The sequence below is a fragment of the Lactuca saligna genome, chromosome 2, assembly GCF_052625555.1.
Source record: "Lactuca saligna cultivar CGN05327 chromosome 2, ASM5262555v1, whole genome shotgun sequence".
In the NCBI taxonomy this organism is placed as follows: domain Eukaryota; kingdom Viridiplantae; phylum Streptophyta; class Magnoliopsida; order Asterales; family Asteraceae; genus Lactuca; species Lactuca saligna.
Window position 1 is genome coordinate 164,371,873 of NC_136418.1, and position 17,058 is coordinate 164,388,930.

The following is a 17,058-nucleotide window of genomic DNA, read 5'->3' on the forward strand; positions in this document are numbered from 1 at the left end:
GAGCCCTAATTATCTTTATATTCTAGTTTTAACTTTTAATAATAATTAATAATTATATGATCAAATTGGTAGGTAATAAATTTGGAGTTGAATGTTTGTGCAACTATAATTAGAAAATATGCCATCAAGATGTGCCAAGAAAGCTTGTTACCTGCTATAAAGCCTATATTAGACGGTCTTTCCCCCTTTTCTTTCACTTAATCACTCACTTCCTCACCAAATATTCACTCACTTCATCACTAAATATGTCTTTCCCATTAAATATGTTAAGGCGAATGGATGGCGAATGGACGGACGCAAGAAGAAGGAGATGGAAGCAACTATCGATGGGTGGAGATCGCCCGAGATGGAATCATTCCGGTGTCACGTCGATGTTCGTATCAAATCTTCCACCGGAAGTAAATATGGAAACCCTGAAAAATGTGTTTTCTAAACATGGTGAAGTGGTGGATGTATACATGGCATTAAAGAAGGATGTGAACCGAAAAACTTTCTCTTTTGTAAGATTCAAAAGAGTGGATGACGAAATTGAATTGGAAAGAGCCCTACAAGGAATAAAGATTGGCACCAGAATGCAAGATGTAAGCATTGCAAGGTTCGAAAGGAAACTTAAGTAGGAACCATAATCAATTCCCTAAGGTGAAAACATTCATGACCAGGGACAACAAATCATTTGCTGAAGTTGTGGCTGGTAGTAGTAAGCCTTCTGGTATTCCAACACTTCCTCCTAAGATGAAATTTGTCCCTATTAAACTATCTGATGCCTCCCCACTTTGTGGTTGGGTCAAATGTAAACATACCCATATTGATGAACTGCATGCTTTTGATCACTGAGAGAAGGCCCAATACTCTTTTAAAAATTGTGATGGCTTCGACTGTGACGTAAAATACCTTAGAGGGTTGAAAATTGGGGTCAAGTTCATGAATGACGAAAGCATTGATGCCTTTTTGAAAGGATGGACGGAATGGTTTAGCAGAGTTGATAGTGGTGACATAGCGACAATCAATGCTGATAGAATAACATGGATAAAAGTTTCGGGCCTCCCTCTGGAACTGTGGTCCGAGGAGAATTTCATGACGATTGCTGAATCTGTTGGTAAAGTAATTGCTCCGTGAGAGGTGGACCAATCAATGGTAAATTTGTCCTTCGGTAAAGTGATTGAATCCTTATCAACTGTATCCAAAGACCTTCACGTTGAAGTTAATGGGAAAATCACTAAAATCAGAATTGATGAAGTCGATACAGATTGGGTTCCATTCAAATATTCAGCTGAGGATTCCACTTCTGATGAGGAGGATGATAATGAAGAGGAAGATGATAGTAAGGATTATATTTCTGATACGGTCCTATTGGATAACAATAATGATGAAGAGTTGGAGGATGGGGAATTCATAATTCCAGAAGTTGATGCAGTTAATGGTTCTGTCATGAATAATGAAAACTCGTATGATAAGATCTGATCACCGGAGGTGACGTCATCACCGATGAATGTGGAAATGCATGAAGATGACTTAGAAGAAAGAAATGAAACGTTTGAGGAAGCCCAAGAGGCAGGCATAGGTGTATTCATGAATGAGAATGAACAGGTGGAAACTGAAGGACAAAATAATTATGAAAACAACAATAATGAGGAGAATGATGAAACATTGAATAATCCCCCGAATTTCAATGTGGAAAAAAAACAATATGGGGCCACTAGGAGTAACTAATGGACTCTTACATAATCTAGCAGTATCTGGTTGCTTTGGGCCATTTCCAAATCATACGAGCCTTAATGAAAATCAGATGGATGCCTTGTTTGGAGGAGCCCATGACAAACGAAGAAGGCTTGCAAGATACCCAGTTGAAGTCCCAATTTCATCCTCCCCTAATCAAAATTTAACCTTAACCAATAACCAATTCCTACTCAAGTTCCTCTCCCAGATTCTGATATTGATTCCCCATCCCCTTCGATGGAGGTCAGAAACACAGTTGTAATTAGAAAGATGTCGGACTTTGATGTGGATGAGGAAAATACAGTGCTCAAAGAGTTATTTAGTGATGAAGGTGAGAACCACGATCCAAGATGAACATAATGTCTCATAATACTAGAGGCATCGGAGAGAAGCATAAAATCGATTGGGTCCGGAGATCACGTTATGAGAACAGATTATGCATGGTGGGTATTCAAGAATCAAAATTGGGAGAATCCTCACTTCCTCTCAATGCCGAGAACTGTTGGGGAGATTCAGACTTTGGCTTTGAGCAAGTGTTTACAACTGGAAGATCTGGTGGTATCGTTTCTGTATGGGATATTAAAATGAATTCAGTGACGAAATCTATCAAGTCTAGATATTTCATCGTGACATTAGGGAATTTCATTGGTATTAATGGTCTAACTGGTATTATCAACGCATATGGACCTAAATAGGACACTGAAAAAGCTAAAGTATGGGGAGATTTATTAGCACTAAAACAATCCAAATCCGCAACTTGGATCATAATGGGAGATTTTAACGTGGTTCGCAAACCTAATGAAAGAATCAACTTGATATTTTTCCCCCGAAGTGCGAATGACTTCAACGAACTCATTCGTAATGGCGAGTTCACTGATCTGAGGATGGGCAGTCAAAAATTCATGTATTTCAATACCCAGGGGGAAAAACTAAGTAAGCTAGATCAATTTGCAATGATTTTTTATAAGCTTTTCCACTTGCTTCTTGTTTTGCGATGGAGAGAGACTTATTTGACCATTTAAGAGCTTGTTGTGATGATTTTGGCCCACCTAATTTCAAATTATTTAATTCATGGATTCTGAAAGAAGGATTTGACGAGACTGTCAGGAAAGCTTGTGTTGAATTTGTGGGTTATGGAAACCCCGATATAATGTTCCTTAACATACTCAAGCAGTTAAAAAAAGCCATAAGATGTTGGAAATCTAATGCAATGAAGGAGGAAAACAAAGAAACGGAAGAACTAAAAAAGAGAATGGTTGAACTTGAATTGGTGCAGAATTGAGACGCTTAACAACAACGGAGTTAGAAGAAAGAGCATTCGGTGGTGATAAGTTAGGTGGACTTGCTAGAACCACAACATTAAACTTAAAGTAAAGAGCTAGACTAAAATGGGAGGTGGAATGTGATGAGAATTCATGATTCTTTCATGGATATGTGAACAATAGGAACCAGAAAAATCATATTCATGGAATTAAGGCTAACGGTAGGTGGACAATGGACCCAACTGAAATAAAGCAAGATGCAGTCAAGTTCTTTGAGAATAAGTTTTATGAAGCTTAGCCTAATCGGCCCAATTCCATAATTTTGGATTCAGAAAGCTATTAAAAGGCGATGCTAGATTCCTTGAAGCGAAGATTACACTCACATAAATAAATAATGCAATATGGTCGTGTGGTGGGGACAAGTCTCCCGGGCCTGACGATTTTACATTCAATTTTTTTCAAAAATGGGAATTGTTAAAAGATGACATCTTGGAGTTTGTGAAACACTTTGAAGGGTTGAAAATCTTCATTTATTTCACTTGCAGCGAAATCTAAAGATTAAATTGACTTTGGAGACTTCAAGTCGATAAGTCTAATTTGTGACAACCATTAATTTCTGGTCAAGTCAAAGTCAAATAAAGGCAACAAGTAAAACCAATCAACTCCGTTAACCCTTGTTTATGAGGGTTTACAATATGTTAGCTACGACACAACTCGCTATTTTGATAAGAAATTATCACTTAGAAAGTTCGTATGATCGAAATTTCCTAAACCCTAAACGGGGTAAGTGGGGAAACAAAACGATAGAACACTAGGGCATACCCTTCGGGGGTGCGTAAGACTCTTAAACATGGCTTAACGGGGTTTACAAACCTTGCCTTACGAAGTTAAACACTCACAAAGGTCGTAAAGACAGTCTCTCTCAATCTCTCTTTATAAAACTCTCTCTATCTGAAGTCTCTCCCAAATCTCTCTAAGCATGTGAAATCTCTCAAAGAATGTGAAATCTCTCCCAGATCTCTTCAAGTATGTGAAATCTCTCCCAAATCTCCCTAAGCATGTGAAATCTCTCCCAAATCTCTCTAAGCATGTGAAATCTCTCCAAGTATGCGAAATCTCCCCCAAATCTCTCTCAAAATCTCTCTCAAACTTTTTTATAACACTCGGTGCATCCCGACCCTTAACTTGGTCAAAAATCACTCAAAACGGGAAGAAATCACGAAAAACAGCCTCTTAGAGTCGAACCCTCTTAGGAGCCGAACTTGTCAGAACCGAACCTCGCAGACAACAGCCAAGACCGAGCCTCGCTTTCGTTTCCCCCTCTCGCACCTTCAGTTCCCTCTTCGCACCTTCGGTTCTCAGCACTTCCAAGAACCGAACCTCGCAGGTTTGGTCCATATTGTCCGGTTTTCGACTACTTTCGCCTCCTAAGCCCGTTTTTGACATTTTTGATGTGAAATTTTCACCAAAAATCATATTTTAACATATAAGACCCTAAATATTCATAATTTAAACACATTTTAGGGAAATCTTTATCTAGGAATAAAATCTTGTGGGTGAGATATTTGAGGTGGAGTGTTGACTTTACCTTAGTGTGTAACACAAGCAACCTCCCACACCCACTCCATGGCTATACCCAGCCACTACTCATCACTATTCGGTTAATCATTGTCCTTTTTACACTCATTTATCCAGCCATACTCTAGAACAAAAAGTTGGAAGTCCTATCTCTCCTCCTATTTCATTCATTCTCCACCAAAAAGCAAGACCCATTGCTCTCTCACTATCTCTCTTTAAAATTCGAGATTCAAAGGTTGATATTGGGTTTTTCCTCCACATTTGGTAAGTATCTTTCTCCTACACATGAATATTCTACTATCCTTCATCCAAATTATGGATTTCTTACACAAACATCATCATATTTGTTCATAGAACCTTCAAATCTTCAAGCATCTCCCAAGTGTTCTTGACTTGGAAACTTCTTTTCTTCATCATCCATCTCCTGAAATCAGTCAAGGTGAGTTCATACCCCTATCTTTTCATGTTTTTCTTAAGTTTTAAGAAGGGGGGGGGGGGGGTAATACAAGTTAAAACACCAAGAAAACAACTAAACTCAAACATCAGCTTTCAACAGAAAAGTTAATGTTCATTCACGGACTATTTTGAACACCTTAAAATTTTTAGTATTTGAAACTGTATTGGATGCAAATAGATCAGGTTTATACCTTTAATATAACTACGTGCACATATTCACACGATTTTTCTACAATTTTTGATGATTTTTACAAAACTGTCTATCCATGTAACTACGAATTCGGACCAGTTTGTGAATATGAACGTTTTCACACCAGTTAGAGACCTCTAAAAATCATAATAAAATTTATGAGCAAACTAGACACATTTTCTAAACTCCCAGAGTTTACGAATTTAGTTTTCGACTCCGTATGATTTTTCTATAATTATTCCAAGAACAGGAACGGAAGTGATAAAACTAGCAAATTGTTAATAACTCATTTACACCTTGTAAGTCTCTCAGCAAGGTGTGTATATGCATATATAAATACATGTTGGTTGTGTTACATGTCTATTACCTCATTATAAAGTTTTACATCATATACAAAGAGGATTTACACCATTACAAAATGTTTTGATAAGCTATAATAGGTATAGTTTATGTTTCTAGTAACACAACAAACACATTTCGGAAGGTTATATTCCCACAGAAAAAGGTTTTACACTCACGCACACTACACGTAAACTTGTTAACGTAAATTGTGAGACATTTTTCGCAGTACTCCTAGAGTACAGGTTAAAATTCCTGGTAGTTATAACCATAGTCTCTTGTAGGGAGAACGTGATAGTTATGTATAGATCTATATTGGGTTTGACAAACCCACACGTTAGTTGCATGCAACAGCTAGATCGGTAGGTTTGGGGTGACAAATATCATTTAACTTTTTCGACGCCTAAGAAACGTCGTGGCAGGTTCATTAGTCATAGTATGGTTATAGCGACTCACATAGGGTGTTAACAACACATAAAGTTTACGGGGATTTTCTCAAACTAAAAAGTGTTTTATGCCGATTTAACATCACTTTTTGTATCAATAAGTATGGATATTACTTATACACTTTCGGTATTGAAATTAAGGACTACGCATCACTTTTGTAAGTTATGTCGATTTAAACTTGCATGATTCATAGTTTTAAATGGAAAAGTACTAGCACACTACTAGTCTTGACATTTTAGATTACAATACATTTTAGAAGGAAAACATTGGATTTTCCTGGAACCAACACTACTTTTAAAATAAAGGATTTCAACATTTCATTCAAAAAGCATATGAACTCACCAACTTAATTGTTGACATTTTTTTTAAAACTACTTGTATTCTTAGGAATTCAACGAAACCAGGTAACCACAAGCTTTTGAGGATGGAACGCTACGGCGTTGAACAACTATTTTTACATCATGTTGTATTCAATCACTTTGAAATATGTAACACTTGAAACCATGTAATTCTTTTCCAACTATATTTATGATTGGTTGTATTGATTTGATCACTATTGTACTTGTTGTTATGATACTATACATGAAGTCCGCCACCCCTGAACATTTCCGCCGTCCTTGGTTTAGGGGTGTGATATAATTGGAGCTTTGTACAAAATCATCACCAAGCTGCTTGCAATCAGGCTTAAATAGGTCATTGGGAATGTAATACGGGAGGTCCAATCTGCTTATGTTGAGGGCAGGAACATTTTAGAAGGCCCAATGATTGTTAATGAAATTTGCTCATGGGCAAAGGTGAGAAGTAGAAAGATGCTTCTATTTAAGGCAGATTTTAATAAGGCCTTTGAATCTGTGAACTGGGCTTTCCTTGACTCAATAATGGAACAAATGCAATTTGGGGTTAAATGGATGCAATGGATTCGGGGATGTTTGGAATCCAGGAGAGCTTCAGTGATAATTAACGGGAGCCCAACAAATGAGTTGCCCATGTCGAAAGGAGTTAGACAAGGCGACCCACTTTCCCCTTTCTTTTTTATTATTGCTATGGAGGGTTTAAACTTGGCAATGAAAACGGCTGTTGAAAAAGGGGTTTTTGAAGGGATTAAATTCCCTAACTCTAATATTTGTCTTTCTCATTTATTTTACGCAGATGATGTATAATTTATTAGTGAATGGTCTAGGCGCAACATTGCCAATCTAGCTAGAATCTTGAGATGTTTTCATATCTCGTCAGGGTTTAAGGTGAATTTTCATAAATCTAAGGTATTCAGAGTTGGTGCTTCTTCCTCGGAGGTATCAAACTGGTCAGTACCCCTTGGGTGTGAACCATCATCCCTCCCGTTTACATACCCTGGTATTCCAGTGGGAGAAAATATGAACTTGAAAAAAGCTTGGAGACCGACAATTGAAAAGTTCCATTCCAAGCTATCTTCTTGTAAAGCAAAATCGCTCAGCTTTGGCGGGAGAGTTACCCTTGAAAAAGCGGTTATATGGAACCTTCATATGTACTTTATGTATATGTTTGTGGTCCCCGAATGGTGTAATAGATACCCTCGAAAAAAATAAGAAGGAACTTTATATGGAGTAAGGAGTACAACAAAAGAAGCATATGTTGGGTGGGGTGGGACAAGTTGTTTGCTCCAAAAACAGCAGGAGGTGTTGGATTAGGCTCGATAAAAGCTCTTAATATCTCCCTCCTAGCGAAATGGTTGTGGCGTTTAAAATAAGATGGAAGCACCCTTTGGGCAAAAGTTATCAGTAGCATTCACAACTTGGAGGGCATTCAATGGTCTAGATTCGCTAACAACTCCATAATTGGTGTATGGAAAAATATATCAAAAATACGGAACACAATAAAGCAGGTTAATATCGACCCAAAAGAGATTATATCATGGAATGAGGAAAGTAACTACTGGGTATTAGAATTCGTATTGGATAAAAACTTTGTTGTAAGATACTAAGATACTATGTTTTCTGTGGAGAGCGAAGCAAGGTAGAATTCCCTTGGCGGTAACACTACATAATAAGGGGATTACTATCCCTTCAGTCATCTGTGGATCATGTAATCATGAGGAAGAAACAAGTGATCATCTGCTAATATCTTGTTCTTTGGCGAAAGCTGTGATGGATGAGATCCTCAAGTGGTGTGAAATCAGGTGTTACGGCTTCAAATATGTTAGGGATATCTTACTGTTTATTTGGTCCAAAAACAAAAAGAAAAGAAGCATGCTTAATACAATTTTATATGAAGTATTATGGTGCATGATAGAAACAATAGGGTGTTCAACAATACTCCATCTGTTCCGGCAAAGACTGCGGAAAGGGTAAAATCGGTAACCTTTATTTGGTGTAAACATAGAGGTTCTTACATAAACATAAACATTGATGGGAGAGTTTGTAATCTAGGCCTGTTTCTTTTTTTGTAATTTCTTTATTTTGCTCTATTTTTCCTTTGTACTCTTTCCGCCCGCATCCCATTGTTGTGGGTTTGTTTAATTTGTTCTCCGTTTTCAAAATAATTATAAAATAAAATATGAACATTTTGAATGTGATGATTACCTAACACTCTATTTAATTTTTTAAAGTTCAATAGATAATAACAAATAAATGATAAATTATATATAAAGTAATATGCAGTTTATTTAAAGTAAATTAAACTTTGTAGACTTAAATCATAAATGATATATCAATGCGTATATATTTTGTAAATTATTTTATGTGGATTTTTTTTATATGATAAGAGTCTTAATCAAAATTGAAATCCATGATAAAAATCTATTATTTTGTTGGTGATTAATTGTTTATTTCACAATAGATTAAAGAAAACACTTTTTTGGTACAAAACCTTTGACCCACAAAAATTTGGGTGTTGACCGGTGTAGTGTAGGAAAAGAAAATAAAAACAACTGAAGTAAAAGTAAGCATGACAACATGCCCTTATAATTGTGGGCAACATGAAAATAAACCTATAATTTTCGACAATAAATTGGAGACACCATACAATTGTGGGCAAAATGAAAGATTTTCTTTTAGAAATATAGTTATATTTTCTTTACTACTCTTAAACTCTAATTTTTAATTATAATTGACTCTTTAATTTATAGATGAATGATATTTTTCATGGTTGTTAAAATCACGATATTATCGTAGGATCGTACGATCCTAGATATGAAAAACGAGTCGAATCGTATTTGAGGGATAATCGCAAATATAATTGTAAGATCATCGGATCGGGATCCTACCTTCCCTTGATTTTTTTTTTCTTTTTTTGAAAATGATTTTTTTACGATTTCATGTCTTTTACCTTTATCAATTTATCGTTTATCATTTTGTGTTGTAATTTATGACTAGTATTTTGAAATTTTTTATAACTTTTAAGCGAAAAATTGAATGTTTGAAATATTTTTTATTATTAAAATTATAAATTAAAAATATGTTTTATCTTGTGGGATCTTACGATCATGATTATGATCTTGAAAACCCAAAAACGATCTTGACAACCTTGGTAATTTTCATCAATATCTCATATCGTCAACTACATATATTATATGTTTGGAAATTATTAAACTATGTTACAACTTACGACCTTAAAACATCATTAACTCATCATTCTAATAATTTTAATCTCTAACTAAATGATATTTCTGATGATTAATCTCTTCCAATAGTTTTTAAATTAAATTTAACTAATCTATCTAAAAATGTTTTACTAAACTCATTCATTTAATTAATCGCTTTTAAACATATATTTTATTTAAATTGTTACAAACAAACAAAATATAAATAGCCTTTATTTTATATAAAGAAATACCAAAAAAAAATTATTATGTTATATATATAAAAAGACAAAATTGCAAACATGGTGTGATTTCTCATTTTACCCTTGTAAGTTAATTTTTATAATTTTTAATATTTTATAAGAATCTAATAAATTTAAAATATAAAATAAACCCCACCCCTCAAACCCGCGTCCAGGACACCATGCCCGCCTATTTTAAATCCATATCTTTAAAATCCCCTACACCACTTTGGACCACTATTGTCATACTGTCGTCGGAAGCCACCAACTCGGTGCCTTAGCTTCAACCTTCGTTATCGAAAACGAAGCTCCAAATGCCTATGTCACCTTGAAATCAAAGTCAACCCCACCTTAACCCCACACATTCACGTTCTTCTCCATATTCGACCTCACTGTTACCCCTTCATTCCTCCTGTGGTTTCTTCTACGGCGACAACCACCACTCTCCACCACTGTAAATGGAAATAAACACACATACACACATGCAAATAAACACGCATACACTTAAAATTAAACACACACACATACACACCCGCAAATTAACACACATACATACTGAACTTACCTATACCTATGAATATGGAACCTAATAAACCCTTGAATCCAGAACCATTTTTGCACGCAAAGGATTTTAGAACAACAAGAAGGAGATGAATCAATTTCAGAAGCATCTGTCGATCCTCTTATTGTTGTGTCATTTCGACTTTACAATTGGTTATGGTGGTGGCAGTGGATATGTGTTTCTAGTGTTCGATTAGGAAGGGAGTGGAAGGTGTCTATTAGGGGTCGATAGTAGAGAAAAGCAAGAGATGAAAGTAATCGGAACGACGACATAATCAGTGGAGCCTTCTGAGGTGAGCCAGTGACGGTAGGCGGTAGCAGGCTATGGGGAGAACATGTAGGCGATATATGATTTTGGAAGGAAGAGACATCATGGGATAAAAGAAAGTAGGGGTGGAGGTTAGTTTTAATTTATATTTTAAATTTATTAAATTCTTAATAAATATTAAATAATATATAAAAATTAAATTACAAGGATAAATAGTCTTTTTTTAAGACTAATATATAACACAATGAAAGTAATAAAAAATATCAAATATATAACTTTATAAAGATTTTGACCCTACCATTTTTTCAATTTTGTCTCAATAAGTTAACATGTGATTCAATGATTTTAAATGACCAATAAAAAAAATACAATTTATATACTATATATAAAAGTTCTCATTAAATAAAAAACAAATAATAATAATAGGACATTAAAAACTCTTATTAAAATAAGAAACAAATACAAGTAAACTATAAAAAAATTCTAGTTAAAAATATTCTTAATATATCCTCCCTAATAAATAAAGATCTTTTTGACATGTTATATTTTTATTTATTTTGTCATATATAATTTTATGGTTATTTTAATAAATTTTTAATCCACAGATCATTTTATGGTTTTTTCATTTTATTAAATTGTTGGTATTTATATTTAATAATATATGCATATTAATGATTAATTTCATTAATGAACTTTCCTTCTAATTTAAAATTACCAAATTAAAGATTCATTAATTTTCTTTATTTATCTAATTTATTTGTTTAAATTAAAAAAACATTTTAATTTTTATTATTCAATTTTTTTTTTCATATAATATCATATTTTTCAAATGTTTAGAATTTTGTATTTAGATATTTTTTAAATGAACTCATTTAATATATGAGTCTAACACCTAATCTCATATATATATATATATATATATATATATATATATATATATATATATATATATATATATATATATATATATATATATATATATATATATATATACTAGCCGTTACCCGCTCACAGCGGCGGGGACAAATAGCTTCTTTCAACGATATTTTTTTAACGAAAAATGTTATGTTCCAAAAGAAAGTTCATGTCATGGGTGAGAGGAAGGGCGGTAGTCGTGATAGTGGTTGATTGAAGGCGAAAGGAGGCAGAGCGGCTGTGGTGGTGGTGGTTATACTATCTTGGTTACTGGTTAGGGTTCTTCGAGAGAGTGTGCGTATATTTCTTACTTTGAAGGGATTACGAATATAGATATTCTGAGATTGTGTGTTACCAATGTGAGAGAAGAGATCCTCTATAAATTGTTGACATTGACCGTTTCAAATGGGTGAAGTGCTGAGATTGACGGGTTCAATTTGCAAATGAATTCTTCTATTAATTTGATACGAGATTTTTAAGGGATAAAGGATATGGTTAAAGTTTTAATATTATTATATTATAAATGGGTTGTACTTCAAGCTTAATAGTTTGGACGTCTTAAAAAAATAATATTATTATATTCAATCTATTTATAGAAATAGTTAGATTTCTTTTATAAGTAGTAAAGATATATATATATATATATATATATATATATATATATATATATATATATATATATATATATATATATATATATATATATATATTCTGCTAGATATATAGTAGCAAATTTACCCAAAAACTTGATTTTTTTTTTGAACGAGTTAGTGGATAATTTAAACTCTCTCTCTCTCTCTCTCTCTCTATATATATATATATATATATATATATATATATATATATATATATATATATATATATATATATATATATATATATATATATATATATATATATATATTCTGCTAGATATATAATAGCAAATTTCCCAAAAACTTGATTTTTTTTTTTTTTTTTTTTTGAACGAGTTAGTGGATAATTTAAACTCGAGAACTAGGCTTTTTTTTTTTTGAACGAGTTAGTGGATAATTTAAACTCGAGAACTAGGCTACTCCCAGGTTGGCACTTGATCGGTATGTAGTTGGGAGATTTTGAATGTATCCTCTTAATTACACCTCCACCTGTAAGTTCATGCATTTTTCTCTTTTATATATATCCCCACTCATTCTCATACTCATTACTCATATCATTTCCCAAATTTATCATTTTCCTCTCAGCAACACAGTCAACAATATGGAGGCTTCTGTTCTCTCTCCTTATTATCATATAATCTTCGCTGCAATAGCTTTGTTGGTATCTGGGATTATGATTTTGTTCACAAGGAATTCTAAATCCAAGCGATTGACTCTCCCTCCTGGCCCTCCTGGTTGGCCGGTCATCGGCAATCTTTTTCAGGTGGCCGGTTCCGGGAAGCCTTTCTTCCAGTATGTCAGAGAATTGCTGCCGAGATACGGTCCGATTTTCACTCTTAAAATGGGGTCCCGCACCATGGTTATCTTGTCCAGTGCAGATTTGGTTCATGAGGCGTTGATTGAAAAGGGTGCATTATTCGCTACCCGACCCTCTGAAAATCCCACCAGGACGGTTTTCAGCTGTGACAAATTTACTGTCAACGCTGCGTTGTACGGTCCGGTGTGGCGGTCACTCCGGCGGAACATGGTCCAGAACGCGCTTAGTGCGGCTAAATTACGTACGTTTAGGCATGTGAGGGATACCGCCATGGATAAGCTTGTTGAACGGTTGAAAATGGAGGCGGATGCGAACGGCGGAGCAGTTTGGGTGCTGAGAAATGCACGGTTTGCGGTGTTTCGCATTCTTCTTGCGATGTGTTTTGGCGTGGAGATGGACGAGAAGACGATCGAGAAAATGGACGATATGATGAAGACGGTTTTGATCACCCTGGATCCGAGAATCGACGATTATCTACCATTACTGAGACCTTTTTTCTCGAAGCAGCGGAAGAAAGCTATGGAAGTCAGGGAGCAGCAAATTGCGACGTTAGTGCCGTTCATCGAGCAGCGTCGAGCGGCGGTGAAAAATCCAGGATCCGATCCAACGGCGGCAGAGTTCTCATACCTGGATACCTTGTTCGACTTAACAGTGGAGGGACGGAAGCATCCTCCAACGAATCCAGAGATTGTCACCTTGTGCTCGGAATTCCTCAACGGAGGCACCGATACCACCGGAACGGCGATCGAGTGGGCCATCGCAAGGTTTATCGAAAACCCTACCATACAATCGAGGCTCTACGACGAGATCAAAGCCACCGTCGGCGAGAAACGAGTCGACGAGAAAGACGTCGAGCACATGCCCTACCTAAACGCCGTCGTAAAGGAGTTATTACGAAAACATCCGCCCACTTATTTTTCTCTAACCCATTCGGTTATCGAGCCTGCAAAATTAGCCGGGTATGATATACCGATCGGAACAAATGTTGAGATATTTCTACCGGGTGTAGCAGAAGATCCGAAACTGTGGAAAAACCCGAAAAATTTCGACCCAGATAGGTTCTTGACCGGCGGCGAGGATGCAGACATTACAGGGGTGACCGGAGTTAAGATGTTGCCGTTTGGGGTGGGGCGGAGGATCTGCCCAGGGCTGAACATGGCGACGGTGCACGTGAATCTGATGATAGCTCGGATGGTTCAGGAATTCGAATGGAGGTCCTTCCCGGAGGACACAAAGGTCGATTTCAGTGAGAAATTGGAGTTCACAGTGGTGATGAAGAAGAGTCTTAGAGCTACAATTAGACCAAGAGTTTGAATATGGATTAAGGATTAAACAATAATCGCTAAATCTTGTATCTGGACCCATATCCGTATTGTTATTAATAATTTGTTTAATGTTTTTTACAGTGTAGAATTATATACATCTATATTTTGAATTTTTGGATATTAAATTTTTGTAGTGTACTACTGTACTTTTGTATGATGTAATAATGTTTTATTTATGACTTAGTTCTTTAATATTATGAATAGGTTTTTATGTAATTTGTTTAATATGAGCCTTTAATACATACATTGATGATGTTGGTTTTTATGAGAATTTGCAGAACAAATATAAGTGTTTGGGGTTAGTTGAAGTTCATTTGTACGGTAAAATTGTTTTTTCTACACTGTCAGATACAACTCAATTGTTCATATATTGCAGAGATCATAAATTTTTATTTAATATATTATTTTTTGAGTTCTTTTTGTTGTGGACTTGTGGGTATATCAATAGTAATTTTTGGGGTAAAAAAAATTTCCCAACGAAAAATAAAGTGTAAGATGTAGTAATTTTAAAGAAGAAGAATAAGTTAATATATAAATGGGAAAAGTTTAAGAAAATGTCTTAAAATGGAGGACTATTGCACAGCAAATATTGATTTCATTTCGTATATAAACAGAAAGAAAAATAAAGTTTCGAAGTGTAAAGATTGGGAGTTAAGTTGAGAGATTTTCGAAAATATAATAATTTAAAAATGAGGAAAAATTTACAAAAATGTCTTTAACACGGGACATCTCACAATAAATATTTAGAAAAAACATGGTCCATGTGGTTACCCAAAATCTGAAGTTTAGTCCCCGTGGTTTAAAAACCTCATAGACGGTCCCTGTGTTTTCAAAACTTTTGAAGTTTGGTCCTTTTTGCTAACCGGGGTTAAGTTTGTCCGTTAACTGAAGGGTATTTTGGTCATTTCACAACCACAGGGACCATTTATGATGTTTTCTTGTATATTTTAAAAAAAGAAAAAATTAAACATAATTAAATATATAAAAGGTCTCTCTCTCTCTCTCTCTCTCTCTCTCTCTCTCTCTCTCTCTCTCTCTCTCTCTCTCTCTCTCTCTCTCTCTCTCTCTCTCTCTCTCTCTTTGACCTCAAGAACTAGGGAGATCTTTATAACTCTCCAACCCCATGATGCCTTCAAATCACCAACACTAGATCGAAAAACCCATCATTCATCTAATATGTTCTGAAGCGCAAAAACACCATATACTCCACCTCTCCTTCCTTTTTTTCTTGTTCTGAAACATGCAACTCAAACCGCCATCACCATAGGAGACTGTTGCCTCAAACCTGCAACTAGATCGGAAAACCCACCATTCATCGAATTTGGAAAATTCTCCGATCTAAAACCCTCAGACAATAGAAACAAACACGAAGAAATTATAGATCAAGCCTATAATAGGGGAAATCGTTGACATCATGGCGAAAGAGGAGAAGTGGATATAAGGTATTGGATGTGGGTGTCAGCTTCGATTTCGTTTACAGAGAGAGGCATATTAAAGAGGTGCAATCGATTCCTCCATCTTCTTTCGTTCTTATTCATTGGCATCATGGTGACATCGATTCAGATGGACCAGATGATGATGATCGCTGTTCTTCCCACTTTACAGGGCATCAATTTGATTTTTTTAGGATTTTTATGGTTTGTTTTTGGGATAACACCGACAAAACGAGGCAAAACAAGAAAAACCCCAGGTCAGATAACACCGAAAAAAGGATAGAAATTTGATGACGAATTAATGAATCTTGGAAGAATGAAACGTGGTTCAAGAATCTTATCAAAGGGGGACGAGGGTTACCGGGGTACCAAGGAAGAAGAGGGGAGGAATCGATGTCAACGAGAGAGAGAGAGAGAGAGAGAGAGAGAGAGAGAGAGAGAGAGAGAGAGAGAAGAGAGAGACATTTTATATATTTAATTATGTTTAATTTTTTTCTTTTTATAAAAAATACAAGAAAACATCATAAATGGTCCCTGTGGTTGTGAAATGACAAAAATACCCTTCAGTTAACGGACAAACTTAACGGAGTTAGCAAAAATGATCAAACATCAAAAGTTTTGAAAACACAGGGACCATCTATAAGGTTTTTAAACCACGGGGACTAAACTTCAGATTGTGGGTAACCACAGAGACCATTTATGATGTTTTTTCAAATATTTATTTCGTATTTGACCCCGAATATAAACAGCCATTACTATTTTATGGTCATATTGTCATTTTATGTATTAATTTTAATTATATATATTTTTTTGACATTTTATCCGTTCTAGGATTATTTCCAACCCAATTCTATTTTTTCTTTTAAAAAATAGAGTAAAAAATAAAATAAATAGTGTTTCATCTCCAACCATACTTCATTTTTTTATCCTATTTTTACCCCTTCACCTCCCCCCCTCCCCCCCCCCCCCCAATATATATATATATATATATATATATATATATATATATATATATATATATATATATATATATTGCATTTTTTCGATTTATATAGATTGTCCACCATACTCCTTCTATTAATTTGGTTTTAACAAATATATAATCTATATTTTTTTTCATTTCAATACCATTAAATAAATATGCTTATATTTATAACACTTAATTATAATCTATTATAAAATACGTTATCGTGTTTTAAAATTTCAATATGTATTTAAATTTTTATATGAATTTGATAAACAAAAAATAAACTTTATATTTATAATTAATTAATACAATATAATATATATTACAATATTATAAGTGTTAAATATACAT

General features: G+C 34.7%; 1 protein-coding gene across 1 annotated transcript; it reads left to right on the forward strand.

Moving 5' to 3' along the window:
• Positions 1–12,700: 12,700 nt before the first annotated feature.
• Positions 12,701–14,432, forward strand: LOC145032550 (cytochrome P450 77A2-like). The gene has a single exon (XM_078981398.1). The coding sequence runs from the start codon at positions 12,767–12,769 to the stop codon at positions 14,294–14,296; it is 1,530 nt and encodes a 509-aa protein (XP_078837524.1). The 5' UTR covers positions 12,701–12,766; the 3' UTR covers positions 14,297–14,432.
• Positions 14,433–17,058: the final 2,626 nt, after the last annotated feature.